The sequence below is a fragment of the Rhinolophus ferrumequinum genome, chromosome 9, assembly GCF_004115265.2.
Source record: "Rhinolophus ferrumequinum isolate MPI-CBG mRhiFer1 chromosome 9, mRhiFer1_v1.p, whole genome shotgun sequence".
Lineage (NCBI taxonomy): Eukaryota > Metazoa > Chordata > Mammalia > Chiroptera > Rhinolophidae > Rhinolophus > Rhinolophus ferrumequinum.
The window spans coordinates 27,718,784-27,740,292 of NC_046292.1; the positions used below are offsets into that span (position 1 = coordinate 27,718,784).

Consider the following 21,509-nt stretch of genomic DNA (forward strand, 5'->3'; position numbering starts at 1 on the left):
GCCAGCAGCCAGGCCCCGCCCCCTCACCCAGTTGCGCAGATGCTGCTGCACTAACCAGGTCTTAGGGAGCTAGGGGTGGAGCAGTCAACTAGAAAACACCAATACATAGCTGCATTAAACACATTCGTCAAGAACTGGGGGAATCTACTGTAGAAAGATAGAGCCTTTAGATCAGTTAAGGTGAACCTGACCTTAAGGAAAAGGGGGAGCCCGCCAAAAGGAGGGAACGTTCCCAAGAAAGGGACTGCGTGGGGACGGTCCTGAGGAAGGGCAGCCTGACAAGCTCAAGGAAGGTAGTGTTCCTGGAGGACAGGAGGGCAAGCAGACGGGTTGACCTTGGCCACATTATGGTGCTTTTGAGGACTAAAGGAACCACAAAACACCTAGGACTTCAGCACTTGTCTGCTGCTGTTACTCAGACCTACCTCCCAAGCCGCTTCCCACCACCAGAGGAAACCGTAGTTGCAGCATCTGGGCAACTGGACCTGCTGACCTGCATGCAGGACAAACTGTCCTAGGAGACAGAAGGGACTGACTGACAACCTCCCACCAACACATCAAGGAAGGAGGGGACGGGTTCAGCATATCTCATATGCCCTTCAGAAATGTGCCAGCCCTGTACCAGACCCAAGGGCTATTCTGATCAGACTCCTGGTCCCTTAAATGGGGGCCAACACAAAGCTGCTCCCATAATAGAATGCAATGGAATGGGACAGTTCTGCACACCTACCTAACCTAAAATAGCCTGCTTATAACTGTCAGGAAAGGATAAGTTATACAAAACTTCATCTGACCCTATTTACATCCTAAAATTACTTTCAGTGAAAACAGATTTATAGACTAAAACTGGTCAAAGTAAGACAGATAAGACAGAGGCAGTTTTATGGAGATTTTTTCTTTATTGAGAAACTTAAGACTTGGGTACATCAAATAAAACCAATTTCTGGGGGGGGGGAATCAAAACCCACAATAGAAAAAAAAAGTTAACACTGTCTGGGTCACAGAACCCAGAGAATATATTCTTTTAATTGAAAAATTCTAGGTGCTTCACAATTGACCTTTTGATACAAAATGACCTATTAAATTTGCAATTTGTGGTTCTTAGTGTTGAGGTCCATAGGACAAGCTAGGAAGTCTTCAAACCTTGAGCTGAATTCCATGAGGGGTTATTTGGCTTTTGAATCCTGAAAAGAAAAGCACCGATACCAATAATCAAAAGAACCTCACAGATTCTCTGAAACCCCTGGCTGCTAAAAGAAGGTATTGTAGAGCAGGGTTTCTCAACCGCAGTGCTTACTGACACTTTGGCCCAGATAAATTCTTTTGGGGCTGTCCTGTACAGTGTAGAATGTTTAGCGGCATCCCTGGCCTCTACCACTAGATGCCAGTGACGTTCCCAGTTGTGAAAACCTAAAATGTCTCCAGATGTTGGCAAATGTCCTAAGGGGACACCACTGGTTGAGAACCACTGACTGTGAGGGTAGCTGGAGTCTAAGGACCCACCTTCCACCCTTCCAGGCTATCCTGTACTCAAAACCCTCTACAGTGTGATGGTTCTCTTCCTTAAATTCCAAATGAAAGGCCAACGGGCCAAGACTATGTCAAGTCAACCCCAACTTCCATACCAGCTCTGGCCCTTACCATGTGCACTCTTCCCTTGCCTCTGCTCACTTGGTTCTCTCTCCTCCTGGAGGCACCTACCAGTCCTTGTCAGAGGTCCCCTGCAGACAAGGACCATGGCCCCCAAGTCTAGAAGTCAACTGGAACACACTCTGTAACTGTAGTCAGGTGTGTGTGTTTCTCCCACTTTAACACCCAGGCCTGTGTCCACTGTGTTCCCAGAGCTAAGCAGTGGTTATACACACAGCTGACCTTACCAATCTCAGAACAAACCAGGGAGATGCTCATAGAAATTAGGCTGTGGGACCTGATTATGACAACGCCTGTAGATCTATCACTATTCCAGACCAAAAAGGTGACTCTTGAGAAAGTCTGCTCATAACCATCAGGAAAGAATGAAAAGCTATGCAAACCCTCTAACCACATGCTCTTTATTAAGGAAACTGGGTTTTTTTGCTCCTTATAATTTACAGTATGTACTCTCTTACCTATATTAGCTCATCCAAATGACAGAAAAAACCCAGGACAGCTTGCCCACGTTATCAGGTTAAATGGCAGAAACACAGCTCTCTACATTGTCCCTAATCTTTTAACAAGATATATTCATGAGACAAAACCATTGCAGAAAACAAAAATAGCCAAACATACGGTTTTTCCTTGTCTAAGAGGTAGCAGCAGCAACAGCGCCCACCTTCTGGGCAGCTTCTTTCTTGGCATGATGAGCCTGGAGAACCGCCACAGCTTCATCCACCTGTGAGAAATCTCCAGGCGGTCAGTGACATCTACGGAGAGCCCTTCCATCCCTCCCTGACACCCAGGCCCAGGGGTGGCTTCTCCCGGTGCTGCTTTCCCAAATACCCCGCCACACCACAGCAGCCTCTTCTCTCTGCCGTAGCTGGTGTCCAAGGCTACCCATCGTCCTCCCCAGTGGAGCAAGCTACAGTCGTGGGGTCAGAGGACCAACTGGCTCACCTTGGAACGGAGAGACTCAGGGGACTCCAGCATGTGCAGCAGCTCAGAGTTGTCGATCTCCAGCAGCATTCCTGTAATCTTCCCAGCCAGGTTTGAATGCATGGTTTGGATGAGTGGGAACAAACGTTCTCCTGTGGGAAGATACTGAAGTAAAAACCAGGTCGAATCCCAGTAAATGGACACTGGTGTCCATGTAAGTCCCAGGCTCTGGCCCCTCTTCTGCAAGCATATGAGTCACTCACCCAGCATCTGCTTCTGTTCCTGGGGGGGTGCCGCAGCCAGCATGGAGGCGGTCAGGGGCTCTTGCCCCTGCACGTGAACTGCAGGCTGAGGTGCCTGAAACCAGAAGAGGCAGTGGGTTAGCACCAAAGAAAGGATACTTAACAGTGGTCCAGAGCCTGACCATTCAACATGTGAAAGTCTACTATGTGAAAGAGATGGAAACAGTTGGCTTTGCCACCAAGGAACTGCAGTCTTCAGCAATAGAGGGTAAGATGAGGAAAAGAGTGGTGTGGACATAGAAACACAGCCAACTATAATAAGCACAGCATGCTACTAGAAAGGAAGGGAAATTAAAAAAAAAAAAACCTACAATGCTTGGCAAGCGTCTATCAAATGCCTTTAATTTATTCAAGGTTACAATGATAATTTACCCAAGGTTACCCAAGAATTAGAAATCTTGTTAATAAATAAGGTATAGTGAACATCTGTCTGTGTAGCCTTTTCCTAAAAAAAAAGTTTTCCTTTAGGGTGAATTCCCAGTAAAGACTGGGTCAAAGGCTGTGAATATCAAACCATTTATAATTACATCCCACATCATTGTTATTGTACCTAAAGTTCTTATTGTAGCAAATGCTTGCGGACTGTCAACAAGTAATGTCAATGAGTCACAGCCCTAAAAGACCATGTTTCACATAGCATCAGGTTCTGGGAAATACCCAACTTCGCACGGAGCAGGAGGAAGCAGCTCAGGGATCACAAGGCTGCGGGTGGCTCCTCCACGCTGAGTGCTACTAAGCTTTTCCACCAACTGGCTGCATCTTGGCTCCAGAGACAGCAGGTTCCAGCTTAGAAAATCTGATATTGGGTCCAACTCCCCCACCGCAACTTTACACCTCTGAAGCAGAACTTTTCTGGAAGATGAAGTTCCTTCCTGCCTTAATGTACTGTACCTTGCAGGGCAGCTAAGCATCGACTAGGCCAGCGGAGGCAGAAGTGAAATGGACGCTCAAAGACGTGAATGAGCACATGTATATTGTAGAAAGGAGAGCAGGAAGCACTGGCTGTCCTCTCTGGGGCCTGAGTGAAGTGTTATCAGGAAAAACCCTTCAAGCCCTTTCTCGCCCACCAGAGAGCCCCTCAAGGGCAGTGTGACCACACAGCGCCTTGACACAGAGCAGGCATTTCAACCTGTTACAGAAATCAAAGCAAAGCATCTTCTGAACCATGTGGCGATGGGGGAAATCCTTTCAGTGTGCTGTGGTGGACCTCACCTGCAGAGGCTGTATGGCAGGATGAGGGCTGCGGACACTGGAGGCGTACTTGTAAGGTGCAACGGCCCGAGGAGCAGCGGCAGACACAGCAGCACGAGGTGCTAAGTTCTGTACAGCTGTGGGAACACCTTAGGAAAAGAACAAGTAAAATTAAAGCCCGTCAGTCTGGGCAAAGACCCGTCAAATCCCATCTTTCCCCATTCTGTGTGCATCCAATACCACCTCCAGACTGGCAGCTGTCAGTCAGCCCTTGCTGGGCGGCACCAGCCCCACCAAAGTCCATAGCCAAGCGGTCCGGGCACTCAGACCCTACAACAGACCAGCAAATGCACATCAGTGTTGCCAGCAGACGTCCAACTGGCCACGTCCCACGGAGGGAGCAATTCCAAAGCAAGTTCACACAACACATCACACACGGGGCCTCTACTGCTACTTTCAAGGATCAGCCAACAGATAACATATAACTCTTTCCACCTCTCGGAATACAGGACATATTCTGAAAAAAAAAAAGTTTCCTCTCTCCCAACTCCACCCAGAAGAACAGGCTGCCTCCGTCATACAGCTAGCAAACATCTACACTTAGCCTTTTTCACACAAGTAACCGATGAGCAAAGCCTCTTAAAAGTAACCGGCGCTCCTAGAACTAATACTGTCACCTGCCCCTTACGTACCTATCTAAGCACACAGCTAAGATTACAGGACCAGGACTCAAACATGAGCCCAACAGTGACCGACCCTGGGCAGAGCCCAGTCACGCTGACTCCCTCCTCCCCAGGCCACGCTTCTCAAGGCCAGTTTGCTCACCGACTCTCTGAGCGGTAGTAGGGAGGCCACGAGAGGCCGGAGCATTACCAGTTGGAGCCAGATGGCGAAGAGTTGGACGAGGCCCAGACTGGCGTATAGCACTTGGCATTCCTTGGAAGCCTGGCGAAAAGACAAAAATTGCACATCACTGATGAACGCTGTGGACCCAAACTTAGGCAGCACCTCAGAGGGAACAAGGAGAGGCTGGGGAGACCAGGGTAAGTATATCCTCAGTAATCAAACCCTGCTCCCCACCACCTACCTTGAGGTCTCCCACCTTGCTGCCAGCGTGGATTAGGCCTCATCTGTGCTAACTGGTTAGGTGTATAATATGGAGGTCTTCCTTGAGCCTGTAAGAAAGAGCACCCAAGCCCTTTTTATTTTAAGGACCTGAGTCCACACTAAAGAAGTATCTCATCTCACCTCACTACCAGGCTGTGGCTAATTATTTGGGTAGAGGCTCTCTTTACTCAAAAGCTTGGGGGAAGGAAGGTCAGCTAATGGGGATTCTTTTACTGTGCATGACCATGAGTTAAGTCCTTCCTCATTTCACTCTGACATTCTAGAATTCTGACATCCCAAAACCCCTCTCCTCACTACTGCAGACTACAGGAGCTGCTGTCAGTGGGCAGGCTCTAAAGAGCCATGAACATATAGCAGACCCACCTGTGGAACTGCTGGCACAAAGTAGCCACCAGCTGCAGGCTGGAACTGATTTAAGATGGCATTGGCGGGGAGTGCTCTCATTCCAGCCACCCGCTGCATATACTGGTTGGTCAGGTGAGCCTTTCTCTCTTCCTTCCTCTGGGCCAGGGCGACATACAGCGGCTTGGAGCCCACAATGCGTCCATTCATCTCAGTGACTGCTTTGGTTGCCTCTTCAGGAGATGAGAAGCAGACAAAGCCAAACCCTTTGCTTCTCCCATCTTCCAGCATTACCTACAAAAGGAGACCAGCTTAAGAAAAAGGTGTTCTATATTGGGGCAGCTATTAAAACCAGAAAACCTGGGTTCCGCTGCAAGAGTTACCATGTCTAGGAGGGGTTCTCAGCCCTGTCCCAGGCTGTACCCCAGACCAATTAAGTCACTGCTCTCTAAAGGTAGACCTAGGCATTTTCTCTGTTAGACCCCCAAGTGATTCTAAAGTTCCCAAACACTATGATATGGCTAATGGTTAAGCCAGGAACCCAAGATATTTCCTGGTATCCAGCAAAACAGCTACCTTTGGGCACCCACAAAAGATTTGGACAGTGGTATCAAGCAATTTAAATGTAAGACTCACCGAAGACTTTGGGGAACAAAACTTTAATAAGCTCTTAGCACTGTAGGATATGCTTCTGAAATACCACATGTGGGCAGGAGTTAAAACCCATGACTGCCAGCACAATTTCCATGGGAGCAACAGCTGAAAAATTACCAGCTGGGAGACACAGTTGGATTCCAGGCCCAGCTCTGCAATTTCTAAGCTATATAAGCTTAACAAATCACTTATTTGCCCTCTCCAAGTCTCAATGTCCGTGATATACACTAAGGCAAATAGCTACAAAGTCACCTGTCTACTGGTTCAGGCAGTCTTTTGCCACATATACTTAGAGGTTCACAATGGTTCTTTTCCTCACTTCAAAAGGGTATTTATTGCTTTCCCTGGCCTACCTCTTCAGAAGCCTCGGTAGCAACATGACCATGTGTGCTCGGCACCATTTTGTTTGTGTCTTAGCTCACTGCCTGGTCAGCCTCCTCAAGTGGCAGTCATGGAAGTAAAGACGTGTATCAACCTAATAACTCTCTATCAATGAGGTAGGCCAATGAGTTATGTGAAAATGGTGCCTGTGAAACTTACAGTAAGTACAACATCCATATCCATCCTCATGTAACCAGCATTCTCTTGCTCAAGGACTCAAATTCCTTGATTTAAAAGGGGGTTCATACTCACCCTGCCAACTCAGTGACTTGATTACTGAAAAAAATTAAGCAAATGATGCATACCCCAAACATGGGGGAAAAAACTTCCCCCTCCTCTTCCCTCCTTCTTTAAGACCAGGATGGAAGTTCCCATACCAGCTCTAAAATCCTCAAAATACCTTCGTTCAGGGAGAAAGTGTGGCAGAGTTGTAGAGACAGGCCCCAAGACAAATGGAAACCCGTCTGGATTTCCTCTGCTCTTACTGTAGCACCATCTGTCCCCACACCAGCACGAAGCAGCAAAGTATGGGAAAGATTCAGGTGCTCTGGGGGGTTGGCAGAGAGGGACTGGGTCACATTCATCTCCACACACCAGTGCTGGGAGATAACGCAGGAATGACCTAGTGAACTGTCATTTTGCAGAGCACACACTTCGACGGGGAACTGAATGCCAGGGCGAGTTTGCTAGGTTAATGTAGTAGCTTCTCTCAGAAATGAACACAGTTCAGATCCTATGCCTTCAATAAAACAAATGCCAATAAACTGCTAAAAGATTACAACTTCTACTTTCAATCCCAGAATCTCAGTATAAAATACCTTAGCACTGGTGATGGATCCGAAAGGAGAAAACTCTTTCCTTAACTTCTCATCATCAATGGTGTCGTCCAAATTCTTAATGTAGAGATTCACCCCCTGCAGCAGAAGGATCCCTGTTAATCGTACTTCTATACCCCACAGATTCCCTAAAGTTCTTAAAGTGTGGTCCTCAGACAAGGAGCATCAGCATCCATCACTGGGTACTCGTTTGAAACGTAAATTCTCAGGTCAGAATCCAAACCTAATGAATCAGGAACTCGGGGGCCCAGACACCCACGTTCTAACAAGCCATGCAGGGAATTCTGATGCAGGCTCCAGGCTGAGAAACTCCTGCCCCCAGGTTCTATGGGAGCCTCAACGCAGTCACATGCTCTTGTCTTTCCTCACAGCCGCTCCGCTGACCACTCACCCTAGCCGGGCTCTTCTCGCCACCATTCCAAACAAAGGGCTATCATTTAAGTAAAAGGAACCCACGTGACTAAGAACAACGGCTGAGGCTTCTGGAACAGAGTCCCCAAATGAAAACAATCTCTTTGGTCTTTGTTCTAGAATTGCTGCTGTTATCTGGTAGGCATAGACTTTTAAGCCTGATGATAAACGAGAGAACGAGAGGAAGAGCCGGCTCCCAATTCCCAAAGAGAAAGCTTGCTGAACTGTAAGGGTGCGCTGCCAATATTTCATAGTAAATCTGCTGTTGGTGGGCTGGGCCAAGACCACCTCTCTCACCTGATACCGACTAATTCTCTCTTGTTTCAGCTGTTCAAATTTCCGTTTTAATTCGGCCTGCCGTTCCACTTTCTTCTGTGCACGGCCTACAAAAATGACTTTCCCACTTATTTCTTTTCCATTCATCTCTTCTACAGCCTAAAAAAGAAACACGTATCTTTAAAACAAGATGCAGAGGCAGGGACCTTGCTGTGGAAGCCTGTAAATCCTGAATTCTAAGAACTCTTCCCTATAGGGCTAAAAACTGCCTTCATTCCACCTCTGAAGTCAGCTAAGCAAATCCAAACGTCTTCATAAATAAAATAGGGTTGGTATTTAACAGGGTTGCTGGATCAGATAATATAGAAAAAAAATAGCACAGTTGTGCCTAGCTTGAAAATCTGGCTCTCACTAAATTTCTCAGGTTCTTTTGTAGGTATTAAGTGATATATGTTACGGTGGCCGCGCACAAAGATTCACCGCCAAGTAGCTGTTGTCCTGTTATCCAATCGACGACTCTCTGGCCCTGAGTTCCCTCACTGAGGAATGGGAACAAACACCTGTCCTGTATTCAACTTACAAGGCTGAACAGCCAAGGTGACAGGTATATGCCAAATGCTTTGAAAACAGTTTAACTAATACAATTGACAGGTGAAACCCCTTAAGCAGGCAATTCCAGAGTACAGTAACTGTGTATCACTACCAGATACTAAGATAACTCCAGCTCCAGTCTATGTGCTAGCGAGGCCCTGCCCACACTCTGGGGCCACTTCCTACCAATTTTTCCCAACCCTCGTGGTACTCTCACCTTATTGGCATCCTCGTGTTTTTCGTAACTCACGAAGCCAAAGCCTTTGGATTTCCCACTGGGATCTCTCATCACCTTGACACTTAAGGTCTTACCTATTACCAAAGGACAGAACTATTAATAACACCATCTCTACCACAGCTCAAGGAGAGAAGGCTTCTCTAGGAACCCACTTGAAGCAACCTTTTGCTGAACTCAGATGGACTCTTAAAAGAGGCACCGTGCCTGGCCTTCTAATTTTGACCAAGCTGCTGAGATGGCCTCGGGGCCTGCACGACGTCGGACGAAGCCAAGAGCCAAGGCTCGGAGTCTATTCTTATCTACCCTGTGACCTTTGTCATGCAAGGTATTTTACTTCTGGGTCTACGTGCCCTCATCTCTTAAGGAAAAACAGATGAACTCCAGGTCTGGTGGACTGTGAAAGAGGACGCGTGGGGCGAAGAACCTGACTTACCAAACTGGCTGAACAGCTCTTTCAGACTCTCATCATCCACCTCTTCCCCGAAGTTTTTGATATACACGTTGGTGAATTCCTTGGCTTTGGCTCCAAGCTCAGCTTCCCGCTCTTTTCGAGATTTGAATCTGCCCACAAACCTAAAAAGAAACCATGAAAAACAGTGATCACCCAGTGAACAAAACATGATTTCCAGGGGCCCAAAGGAATGCGGGTTAAAGGCTGACAGGAGAGGTTAAAACACGAGTCCCCATCCAACCACTGAGAGAATAAGCTCAGAGACGCCCAACTCCCCACAGAAAGAGAAAGAAGCAGGACTGTCCTGCAGGGACCAGCCCCGGGGCTCCTGGCTCAGACCAGGGCTACTCCTACCACATCACACTGCCTTCGTGAAGGAAACTGATGACCACGTTTTTAAAACGTTCATTTCTGTGCATCTATGTAAATGCATAGAAAAGGTCTGGAAGGATACAAACCAAACTGTTAACAGTGGTTAATCCTAGGAGTGAAACTGTTGGAGTGAACTGCCTGTAATTTTTTACTGTATTCCTTTTGGTGTTGTTAACACTTAATAGGAAAATGTATCTGTACAATGAAAATATTTAGATTTCTTTCTAGTGATAACTTTGGAAGAACTGACCACTGGGCACTTACACATTATCAATGCAACCCGTGGCCGGTTCAACAACACAAAGGACAGAAATGATTTTTGCCTGTTATAGCGAAGACTTATTGTCCCTTCTCTCCCTGTATGGCTTAGCTAAGATCCCCTTCTCCATTCTACAATAACCACACCAAAGCAACACGTCTATTATAAACAGTTCCTTCTGCAATGGGACAGATTTTTCATTGTAACCAAATTAAGAATTACTGGGGAGCCAGCCTTGTATTAGAAGGCCACTGGGTCCTAAGTTAGCCAAGTGGAGATGGGAGGACAATTTGGCATCAACCCTAGCAAGTGACCCCATGGACAGACCTGAATCACAGGAAGGCCAAGGTCACATGGCTAGTACATAGCTCCTGGTCAGTCCAGGGCCCTCTCCACTCTGCCGCTGGCCAAGACCCCTGCTCAGAGTGGGCTCAGAGCTGTCTTCCAGTCAGCCCCAGTTGCCGATGCTCGCAAAACCCAGACGGATGCTTTTAAGGGAGAGGCAGCAGGCAGGCCATGGCTTGGGCAGGAAGCCCACCTTGGCGAGTCAAAAGGGCTGCCACGGCTCGGCAGGGAGACTCACCAGCCCTGGAGTGGAGAGGTAGGAGCAGGCCACACTTGGGCCGAGAAAACCAGTAGCCTCCTTGTGTGTGCCAGTTAATACCGAGGTGGGGCCATGGCTGGCTCATGCGATGGCTCTTGCTCCGGACTGGGACACTCACACTTTGCGGTCATTGAGGAGCATGCCGTTCATCTTCTCGATGGCCTTGTCGGCAGCTTCTTGCGTCTCGAAGTGGACAAAGGCATAACCCTTAGAGCCGTTCTCATCACACACCACCTGTCAAAGACAAGGCAGGCCATTTTAGTGCCACTGGGCAGCTCCCGAGATCTGAGAACCACGTGGTCTCCCACTCAGGGTTCTCCTGTACCTGAGGCCTAGCCCATTCACGGCCAAAAGGCAGGAGACTACAGCAGGAGCAGTTTTTCTAACACTCAGCACAGCACGAGGCACATAGTTATGTTCCATTTACAAATGGTAGCCACTATTAGGTTGCTTCTATTCCAAATGTTTTCTTATTAAAAAACATTGAGAGATCTGGGTGCAAAACCACATTGCTGCTATAAGACAAACCATCTTCCAAGCCCACAATAGAACTTCAGCCTAGTGTGCAGTCAGACATGTAAACCACCACCACACAAGTTGTACAAAATTCTCCACAGAAACAGGTGCATGGGGAATGAAAAGAGCGAATTTATGCTTCTCAAACGACTATATACAGCTTCCTGGAAACCAGAGGCACAGCTCTAGTCCTCCCCTCCCCAACCCCAACAGAAACCTTTTGATGCTTTCCAAAGTTAGAAGACAGGAAGGATATTTCAGGCAGAGGGAAGAACAAAGACACAAAAGCATCTGCTAGTTATGCTCGGTTGTGGCACAAGATTATCTATGGGGAACTTTTAGCTTTCAGAGCCATTTCTAGCATTTTGAAAATTACCATACCCTGTCACCCAATTCCAAGGCAGTTCCCCATTTAGTATTTATATTGTTTTCAGGATGCAGTAATTACTCTGCTGAAATCATTTAATCAATGTTTACCTTACAGGACAGAATGTTTCCAAAAGCAGAGAAAGTATCATAAAGTGCCTTGTTATCTATAGATTTGTCCAGGTTCTTGATGAAGACATTTCCCACACCAGATTTTCTCAAAGAGGGATCCCTCTGAGACCACATGATGCGTATTGGCTTTCCCTTAATTACATCAAAGTTCATGGTATCCAAGGCCCGTTCAGCTGCAAGAGAAATACATTTCAGTCAAGGATTCACCTCACATGACTGCCACCATCCCAAGAATAGATAACTCTTGGACTTTTCAAGGTAATCACTCTACTCTACTTCGTGGCAGAAGTCTCAACCCCTCTGGGTCGGCACCCTTGTGGGGTAAGGGGGCTAGGCAAGATCATCTAAATGGCCCGAGGCACCAGGATCAAATGATAATACAGTGGTGGGGCACATTCCAAGACCCCCAGTAGATGCCTGAACCCGAGAATAGTACCAAACCCTATATATATATATATATATATATATATATAATGCTTTTTCTTATACATGCGTACCTCTGGATAAAACTTAATTTATAAATAAACACGGTAAGAGATTAACAATTATCACAATATACTGTAATAAAAGTTGTAAGAATGCAGTCTTTCTGTCTCAAAATATCTTACTGTACTGTACTCACCTTTTCACTTAAACAAAGTACTTTACGATTCTCTTTGGCATATCTGAATTGCCAGCATCACTACTCCTGGGCTTTGGGGCCATTATTACATAAAATAAGGGTTACTTGAACACAAGCACTGCAATCTGATAACGGAGATGGCTACAAAGTGACTAACTGGAGGTAGTATATGGAGCATGGATATGCCGGACAAAGGATGACTCGTCCAGAGCAGGATGGCACGAGATCTCATCACGCTACTCAGAATGGCACACAATTTTCAACTATGAATTGTTTATTTCTGGAATTTTCCATTTATATATTTGGACCACAGTTGATCACGGGTAACTGAAACCGCAGAAAGCGAAACAGCAAATAAGTAGGGACCACTGTACTTCATATTTGACTAAGCTTTTTTAAATCATTTTTAAGACACTGCAGCCTACCACTCACTGTGACACAGGTGGGACAGGTGAAATTATCCATTTGATAAAAGGAACAAACTTTTGTTCAGAGTGACTAAGCAGTAGAGCTAACTGGTGATTAAGAAACTAGTATCAGAATTTCTGGTTCTTTTTCAGTAAGGTATTGCATCAAAGTTATCCACTATCATTTAGTCTACACTCTGTCTGAGACAAATGACAAGACAAACCCTGTGAGCAACTGATTGGGGAAAATGTGCTATCCCTCAATTCAGCCTAGTTTCTTATATTTTCAATTTCTGACAACAGAAATTGATTCAGACAAAAAAGTCTCACTCACCAAATGATAAATACTAATGGTCACACATGGAAATGTTCTTTGAATTAACAGACAAGGAAAAAACTGCAACAGCCTTCTGCCTAAGTAGTGCAGGTAGGCCCTGAACCTGGTGGTTTCCAGGCCTTCTGAACCCTTAATCTGAGTTCTATAGAATTCCAGGACTTCAAATACTGTGGTGCCCAACCAAGTTCTCCATCCAGGGCCTTGGTTCCTTAGCTCCCCAACCAAATCCATGTGTGCACCATAGAGACCATTTAAAGGACGAGAAGCTAAAATATATCATCACCGACCGGATGGCTCAGCTGGTTAGAGCGCGTGCAAGCTCTTAACAAGGTTGCTGGTTCACTTCCCGCATAGGATGGTGGGCTGCGCCCCCTGCAACTAAGATTGAGAACGGCAAATGGACTTGGAACTGAGCTGCGCCCTGGAGAAGTGCACTGTTCCCCAATATCCCTCCCCTGTCAAAAAATATTAAAAAAGGAAAAAAATAAAATAAAATATATCATCACCTGCCGGCAGGAATACTTCTCTTCACTGGTAGTAACAAGGACCCGGAGCTGGTGTTCACTTTCCCTGACTTATGCAATGTATCTCCCAGAATGTCCTCAACGAAGGGATGATGGGGGGGGGGGTCCCTGCTTCAAGGCACCACCCCACTTAGGGACAAAACTGCCCCTCCACAAGCTTAGCTGCCCAGTCAGCCAAGGGAGTATCCCCTCTTCACTCGGTTCCAACCACCTTTCCCACCTTCCTCAGGTGGGTTCCTCAGTGTGGGAGGGGAGGAAGTCAGGAAAAGTCCAGGCACAGAAGAGTTTGCTTGTAATGGCCAGTTGAGATCGAAAGCCTTGGACCCCAAACAGTGTTTCATTAATTAGTAGCAAAGGAACCCTTTCCAACACATCTCCTCTTCTATTTCCAGACAGTGCTGCAGAAGGCAAGTCGGCTTAGTCTGACAAATCCGGCGGCACTTATTTATAGCAGGGAGAGGTCCTGCAGAGGTATGTGTTGGCAGACACACTGACCAATGGCTCCTGCTATTATTGCTAAGTGACAAGACTTTTGTTCAGAAGAGTCAAGGCAGGCTACTCCCCCTGAAAAAGGCTACACTCAGCTACCTTCTTCGTACCCTGTGGCCAGATACAAGTCAGCTCAGAGCACACTAAATGGGAGCAGTACCTCATGTCTCTCAACAAGTCCAATCCTCTGGTCTCAGCTGCATCCTGGGCAAGTGACATTCTGTGCTTCGTGGTGAACAAAGTAGGGACAAAAATAGGGACCTGGAGATCCTTTGCCACAGAATGGCTTGTTTCTCGTAGTGATCTCTACAGTTGTTCCTTTTTAATCTGGAGTCACGTGCAGCCCGATTAGGTTTCCTCTGGCCTCACCCCTGCCATGCCTGCGGCATACCTCGCCACGCCAAGCGAAGGCCTAATCTGGGCTCCTGGAGCACTGCACAGGCAGTCCCAGCTTAGCCTCCAACCTGCTGCAGTTCCTTTTCCTTCTTAAGAGTCCTATCCTCTTCAGATGGGATGACGTAAAAGTGTTCTGACTAGTAGAAAGCACTGTTCACAGGTGAGGCAATAATCCCTACCAGCCCAGTGGATTTCCAAGCCTCGGTTCCCCAGGCTACCCAGAGACCATTCTCCACAGCTGAAGGCTTCGTCCAGAGTGAAGAACTCCTACCCAAGTGGCAAACACCCAGACCTGGGAGCTGCTCTGGCACATGCTCCTCTTGTGCTAACACAAATGCCTGCTGAAGTTTAATGCATAGAATTGCTCCCCTGCTTCCTACCTCACTGAAAGATACCTTATCAGCACAAAATCAAACGGACTCTTAGTCCAGGGTAAAGGCAGGGGAGGGGGCAGCAGTTCTGCAACCTAAAATCTTTGCAGTTATTGTTTCCACCGCCCTGCCTTTCTGGCAGGCCTGTGTGGGACATGAGTCCATGCCCACTGACCAGCCGAGGGTCTCCAACAGCCCAGCTCCACTGAAGCAGGGTCACACACACCATGGAACGACAGTGACTTCCCTCTGAAGCCGTTTTTCCAGTCTCCTTGGATTCCAACCCCACTGCCACCACTGATTAGCCCAAGGTCACCCAGTTAGCAAGTGGTAGAAGGCTGAAACTGGTCATCTGATGCCAGGATCCCGTGTTCTCCACTCCTGCATCCTATTCCCCACTACGGCTTCTGTGGCAACGTGCTGTCGTGCTGCCCCTTCCACGAGGGTAGGGACCTGCCTAGAGGATGACTCCTGAGGCCCCGTGGGATCCTGTGAATCTGCAGACAAGGCTTCTACTCACCGTCAGCTGGCTGCTGGAAGTTGACGTAGGCATAACCCAGGGAGCGGCGGGTGATCATATCGCGGCAGACCCGGATGGACAGCACAGGCCCCGCAGGACTGAACTTTTCATACAGCATGGCCTCGGTGACGTCCGAGTGCAGGTCACCCACGTACAGGGAGGCCATGGGGTAGCTGCTGGCTGCAGCGTTCATTTCCCCAGCCCCCACCACCCCGAGCCCCGCCAGGAGGACTTCTTATAAGGACCACACAGGACAAAAGGGGCTCTTCTTGGAGCCGGGGCCCGCGCCGCGGCTCACAGGTGGCAGAGTGAAGCTGAGAGAAGCTGGAGGAGGCTCAGAGACAGAGGAGCGGGCCGAGGAGTTCAGGGGCGGCTCGTTCGAGACTGCAAGACCGCAGACAAAAGGTTCTCAAAAACAATATGGCCCTCCCGGGGAGTTTGTGATTTTCAGCTGTCCTGGTCTGAGGCTCCAAATTTCCACAAAAAAAAAAAAAATTTTTTAAATGGGGACTCCCCTCCAAATTATAAAAATTCTTCAAGAGGCAACCAAACGGTGCCCACGCGGCCTCCGGGACACGCGTTTCTCTATAAATATAGGCCTCGGGCTCCTGGCGGTTTAAGATTACAGCAGCCAAGGGACGAGGGAAACAAAATATTTGTCGGTGCCGACTCGGCGAGCCCCGGGGGCTGAGCGCGCAGCCGCCTCCACGCCGGGCCGCGAAGGGCAGCGCGGACACGTGGTGCACGGGGAGGCCGGCGCGCTGGGGGCGGGGGCGCGGGGCTGCCACGCGGCGCGGACCGGCGGCTGGAGCAGAGGCGCGTGGACGCGGGCGGCTCACCACCGGACGGACGGACAGCCAGGTGTGGCGGTGGGGGCGGCGGACGCGGGTAGGCCGGAAGCGTGCAAAAGTGACTTCCCCGCGGGTTCTCCGAGAAGGATTCGCTTTCTCTTTTTTTTTCAGATTTTAAAGCGTTTTCGGGTTTTTTTTTAATCTTTTTCTCTTTTTTTCTTCAGGCTGCTGAGCCCGAAAGCGGCCGAAGCTGCGGCGACCCGGGGCGGAGAGAGGCGGCTGGGGGAGCCACCGCTCCATTTATACCCGCCCGCCCCGGGCGCTGCTGGTCGAAGGGCGCCTGGCGACCTGGGCGCAGATGTGCCCGCCCACTCGGCCCGGAGGCCCGAGGCGGGGCGGCCACATGAGAGAGACCCGGTGTGGCCACGCTGCGCTACAGCGACCCCTGGTGCGCGGAGGACCGCTCGGGGCCTGTGCCAGACCCAAGGGCAGCTGGCCACACTAGGTTGTAAACCTCCCGCCCCTCTGGGAATAGAACCTGTAGACAGTTTAACCCACCAGCACGCATAATGTTCATAAACAATGTGTTCCTTAATTGTAAAATAAAGATGACAAAATAAATTATAATTATATACCGTGTTTCCCCGAAAATAAGACCTAACCGGAAAATCAGCCCTAGCATGATTTTTCAGGATGACATTCCCTGAACATAAGCCCTAATGCGTCTTTTGGAGCAAAAATTAACATAAGACCTGGTCTTATTTTCGGGGAAACACAGTAATAGATGTTCCAATATGTAAATGTTTGGGCCCCAAAAAAGGAGAAGACATTCTGAAGTTTTCAGGGTACTGGAACCAAGAGGTAAGACAACTACAAATGCAATAGTATCCATGGCTGATGGGATTTTCTGGAAAGATGAACAAAGTTTGGTAAAGCTTCATAAAACAAAATACAATCATCCCTCTATTTAGATGGCAGTGGTGTTTCTGGAAATTTAGTTGACATTTAAGGGTGCAAAAATACTTTCTATTTCTTTGTAAAAGGGAGTTAGTGTCTAGGCTCTGCGGGGGAGAAAGAAACTTTATTTCAGCTAGTCTAATAATTAAATTGACATGAGACAGATTTACAAAAGGAAATAAATATACTTAATTATATCTGTATGTATAGAAACCTCACATACATGGAGAATCAGACACCCCCCCCCCAACATACATGAGAGGTTCAGAGACAAAGTTAAAATGAGGTATACATGACATTCTGAGCTAAGGATGAGGTAAAGTGCCTTGGGGCTTCAGAGGGGAAGAGGGTCATTCGCAGGACAATAAAAAGAACAGATGTGCAGTAATTAGATGTTTGCCTACCCTATAGATAGGTCGTAAAAAGTTATTTCTGGTAATAACTCTTATTATGGGCAAGACCCCCAATTTAAATTCTTTAAGGAAAGGGGGTAAAAGTTTCTCATGAACCCGCAGGTTCTCAATTGCCTTCAGTTCAAAATAGTTCACATGTCACGGTGGCATATCTTAGAGAAGCCTATTCTGAACAACTTTAGTCCTGCCTTTGAAATTTCCTGATAAGTTTCACATTCCAGAAATTGGGTTTGATAGATTGTTCCATGTCTCACTAAACCAGTCTCAGTCTTGAGAATAGGTTAGTTCAGTTAAACAGTTGTGTCTCATTTCCGGAGGCAGTGATGCAGGTGTGCTGCCAAAACTAGGCCTATGGCAATAGCAATCAAGTATTTAATAAGAGGCATCTCTATGTAAACAAAAGAAAAACAATGGTTAATGCTTGGAACAGACTATAATCCCGGTTCCTGAGTGCTCCAGGCAGCCAGTCAAGATTTCTAGATGTCTGGCTCAAAGCATCTTCAGATGGAGTGAGGGCAAGCAGTGATAATCTGATAGATTTTCCTGATCTACAATTTGAATGTCTAGGGTGATCTTTCTGTAACAGGCATGAAGATTGTCCATATATGAGCTATTGTGGTGATTTTTCTGAATTTTATATCAAGTTGTCCAACTTTAGCTTACATGGCTTTGGGAAAACGGCAGTTTTAGTTCCCAATGATTTCAAGTTAGAAGGGTGGCAGAAAAATCGGAAACATTAGTTTGCAGAGTCATAGCCAGATATTTGAGGAAACTAGAAGAATTCAGCATCCAGTGCAGGTAGAAAAACAAAAACCTCAGAAGACAACAAACAGCACTAGTATCTAATATTCACAAAGATGTATTACTGAAACATAACTTTTCTCTCTAAAATCACCCCTATTTTGATCAAAGATATTCAAATTAAGACTAATTTGTTTGCAAAATAAGTCTAGTTTCAATAAACTTGGCCTGTTATTTGTATAAATACAAGAATAGCAGTTGATCGTAAAGGCTTTTAAACCTGCTTTGCTAGAATTTTTCATAAAGATTCTACAGCTTGAACTTTAAAAATATTCTCAAGGCCAGAAAAGCCAAGCCAAGGACTTGTCATTAGTCTTCACCAGCAATACTTTTAGATTTGGGTTAATTCCTCTCTTCTCAAGGTTCTCAAAATATCTTGAGGTTCCTACATCTTCCAGTAAGGTACTGGGAACCCTATAAGCAAGATACCAGGCCAGCTGGTATTTCTGAGGGTTTTATTGGCTTCCATAAGTGAATCTTCAATCCTTCAAGCTGTTTGGTAATATCTGAATCTATGCATGTCACTCCCAAATACAACATTTCTGCCAAAGCTTTGGTAATCTATCCGGTTTCCGATTGTGTCTTGTTACAAGGAGAACAAATTTGTATTGAATTTATACAAATAATACTGCCATGAAAATAAGAATACTCACTGAAGCTTTCTGAATTCTGGAGGGATCAAGCAGGGAGAAAAAAGTAAATGTTTCAATTCTGCTTACCAAGGTATAACTCACCAAATTACTGTAAGTAATAGTTTAAGAGGAAAGGTTTCCTTATATCTGAAAGAACAAAAAAATTTTAAATGCCAGCAATGTTTCAAACAAAAAGTCATAAAAATTGTAATCATCCTCATCAGTTCATTCAATTCCATGTAATTAAGACCTGTCCTGCTTGAATCCAATTGGTCCATTAGTTTTCTGGACCTTGCCTGATGATTGAGGGTGATAGGGTCAGTGATAATTCCAAGAAGTTTGCAAGGCTTTCTGTCAAGGCTTGTATGATTTGCTCAGTGAAGTGGGTGCCTTGATCCCTAGAGACTGTGGAAGCTATACCCTGAGAGGGAAACACCTTTTCTAACAGTTTCTTTGCCACTGTGAGAACTCCAGCCGTGTGGCAGGGGAAACCTTTAGTGCATCTGGAAAACATATACACAACAAGAATAACGTATTGATAACCCAAACTTAAATGGCAGTTGAGTGAAGTCCAGTTTAAATGCACTACGATGGATGGAAAAAAACAAAAAAGGGGTTTGCCAGGGAGCCTGGAAGAACCAAGCAGCCGTTCTGGGTCTCCCACTGCCCTGACTATTCATTTAACTTACAGCCATTGTGTGCCCATCTTAGTTTCTCTGATTCAGGAGCAGACTGTTGTCAAAGTACATGGGCATCGAGATGGCAAAAGTCTGTCACTGAGGGGTCATTTTTGCAGAAGTAGAATAGACTTCATCCACATGTGCCACAATCTATATAGATTTTATTGCCCCTTTTCATGAAGGTCAGCTAGGGAATTTTAAATACAGAAGGTTAGCTCTTACTATTGAGAAGATTTGGTTTTCTTAAGTAGTCGAAGATCAGATTAAGACAACATGAAATACAGCAAATTATTTTTTTATTATTATTTTATTGGGAAAGGGGAACAGGACTTTATTGGGGAACAGTGTGTACTTCCAGGACTTTCTTCCAAGTCAAGTTGTTGTCCTTTCAATCTTAGTTGTGGAGGGTGCCGTTCAGCTTCAAGTTGTTGTCCTTACGGTCTTAGTTGTGGAGGGCGCAGCTCAGCTCCAGGTCCAGTTGCCGTTGCTAGTTGCAGGGGGCACAGCCCACCATCCCTTGTGGGAGTCGAACCGGCAACCTTGTGGTTGAGAGGACACGCTCCAACCACCTGAGCCATCCGGGATCTCAGTGGCAGCTCAGCTCAAGGTGCCGTGTTCAATTTTAGTTACAGCAAGTTATTTTGATAAAACACAAAAACTTTGCTTTCTTGGCAGAAAACTTTTCCCAGTATCTTATCAGGAATAGGTCAATAGACCAAGAAAACTTTGTTCTTTTACCAGATGAAACAATATTAAGTTTTAGCACACTACTGATATTAAAGCTTAAAAAAAAAAAAACCCTCCTAACAAATCCATGCAATCTTATCCAGCTTGATCACACATTAAATTTCTCAAGATTCCTTTTCACAAAACTTCTACAGTTTCCTTGTTCCTTTGAGTTTGTCTCTTGTTCTCTTACCCATTCAGAAATAACTAGTTTATTTTAGGACAAACCATTTTCCTTTAATTCCCTCAAAAATGTATTTCGATACCTATACCGTCTATTACTGAAAACATATATTATTTCCTTCCATGTTAATTAGAATTGTTAACCCTTAGAAACATTCATTTCTAGTGAAAACTAATAAGTAATTGTAAATTACCTGTTGCACCAGTATTCTTTAGATTAATAAATTTATAAATACATTCCATAATTTCTAGAAATGCATGCTTTTTTGTAGTACAATCTTTCAGTGAGATATAAGACATATTTACTAACAGACCCAAATTTCTTTAGTTCCTCTGTAATAGGAAGCCAAAAGTAAATAAACCTATGTTCAGTAATTAATATTTCACAATTTTGTCTTATTTGGAAATGATCTGGATATTCAATGAATTTCCATCATATAATTTAATTTAGCAAAACTTTAAAGTTTTAATTTACCAAAGAGATTTAGGAAACCATTTTAAGTGCACATAAAATGTGATTATTGCTCAAGAGTTCACCTAAAAAAACTTCTATTTACATCTACTGAATTTAATTTTTCTTAATTATGTTTAGATTACTTGTGAAAAGTTCTTCATACTGAGTTATTTTTCTTGCTGACAAATTTTGCAAAAGTTACAACATGAATCCCCAGTCTATTTGACTGACTGCCAAATGCGCGCCAATACGTGACATTCCGGATGGCAGAGAACAAAGAGGAGGTCAAAACCATGCTCTCAAAACAGAACAAGACAAACGACATAGCACACACAACACTGCCCATTTCTGGGATAAAAGGATCAATAAAAACCTAAAAGTACTCATACCAAATAACCAAAAGTCGGTCTTAGATTAAACATATTAAAATAAGACTGGGTCTTATATTAATTTTTGCTCCAAAAGACGCACTAGAGCTGATGGTCCGGCTAAGTCTTATTTTCAGAGAAACACTGTGGATTAGCAGGAGAAAATATTTGTGGAACTACCTAGTTCCTTGGGCTTAGCGACTTTTGGTTACTTGGT

The 21,509-nt window shown here is 45.8% G+C and overlaps 1 protein-coding gene and 1 non-coding gene across 9 annotated transcripts; both read right to left on the minus strand.

Annotated features, from left to right (window-relative positions):
* Window positions 1-876: 876 nt before the first annotated feature.
* PABPC4 (poly(A) binding protein cytoplasmic 4) lies at window positions 877-16,002 on the minus strand. 8 transcript variants are annotated; one of them, XM_033113660.1, is made up of 16 exons: window positions 15,288-16,001; window positions 11,601-11,794; window positions 10,726-10,841; window positions 9,355-9,494; window positions 8,901-8,995; window positions 8,114-8,251; window positions 7,388-7,483; window positions 5,556-5,828; window positions 5,167-5,239; window positions 4,938-5,009; window positions 4,308-4,394; window positions 4,086-4,213; window positions 2,835-2,928; window positions 2,593-2,723; window positions 2,269-2,371; window positions 877-1,184 (listed from the first exon to the last, which is right to left on the minus strand). In XM_033113660.1, the coding sequence occupies exons 1-15, from the start codon at window positions 15,478-15,480 to the stop codon at window positions 2,282-2,284; spliced, it is 1,920 nt and encodes a 639-aa protein (XP_032969551.1). In that variant the 5' UTR covers window positions 15,481-16,001; the 3' UTR covers window positions 877-1,184; window positions 2,269-2,281. The 8 variants fall into 8 exon arrangements, with proteins under 8 accessions (XP_032969551.1, XP_032969549.1, XP_032969548.1 ...); XM_033113658.1 differs by having other exon boundaries at window positions 4,890-5,009; window positions 15,288-16,000; XM_033113657.1 differs by having other exon boundaries at window positions 4,890-5,009; window positions 5,152-5,239; window positions 15,288-15,997.
* Window positions 6,985-7,115, minus strand: LOC117027874 (small nucleolar RNA SNORA55). Its single transcript, XR_004424001.1, has one exon. It is a non-coding gene; the product is annotated as a small nucleolar RNA SNORA55 (small nucleolar RNA).
* Window positions 16,003-21,509: the final 5,507 nt, after the last annotated feature.

Excerpts from the sequence above, each read along its gene's own strand:
- PABPC4 (XM_033113657.1), bottom strand. The coding sequence starts at position 15,480 with ATGAACGCTGCAGCCAGCAGCTACCCCATGGCCTCCCTGTACGTGGGT. Across the intron at positions 9,495-10,725 it reads CTCCTCAATGACCGCAAAGT|GTTTGTGGGCAGATTCAAAT; the intron begins GTGAGTGTCCCA and ends GTTTCTTTTTAG. Across the intron at positions 2,372-2,592 it reads CTGAGTCTCTCCGTTCCAAG|GTGGATGAAGCTGTGGCGGT; the intron begins GTGAGCCAGTTG and ends GATTTCTCACAG.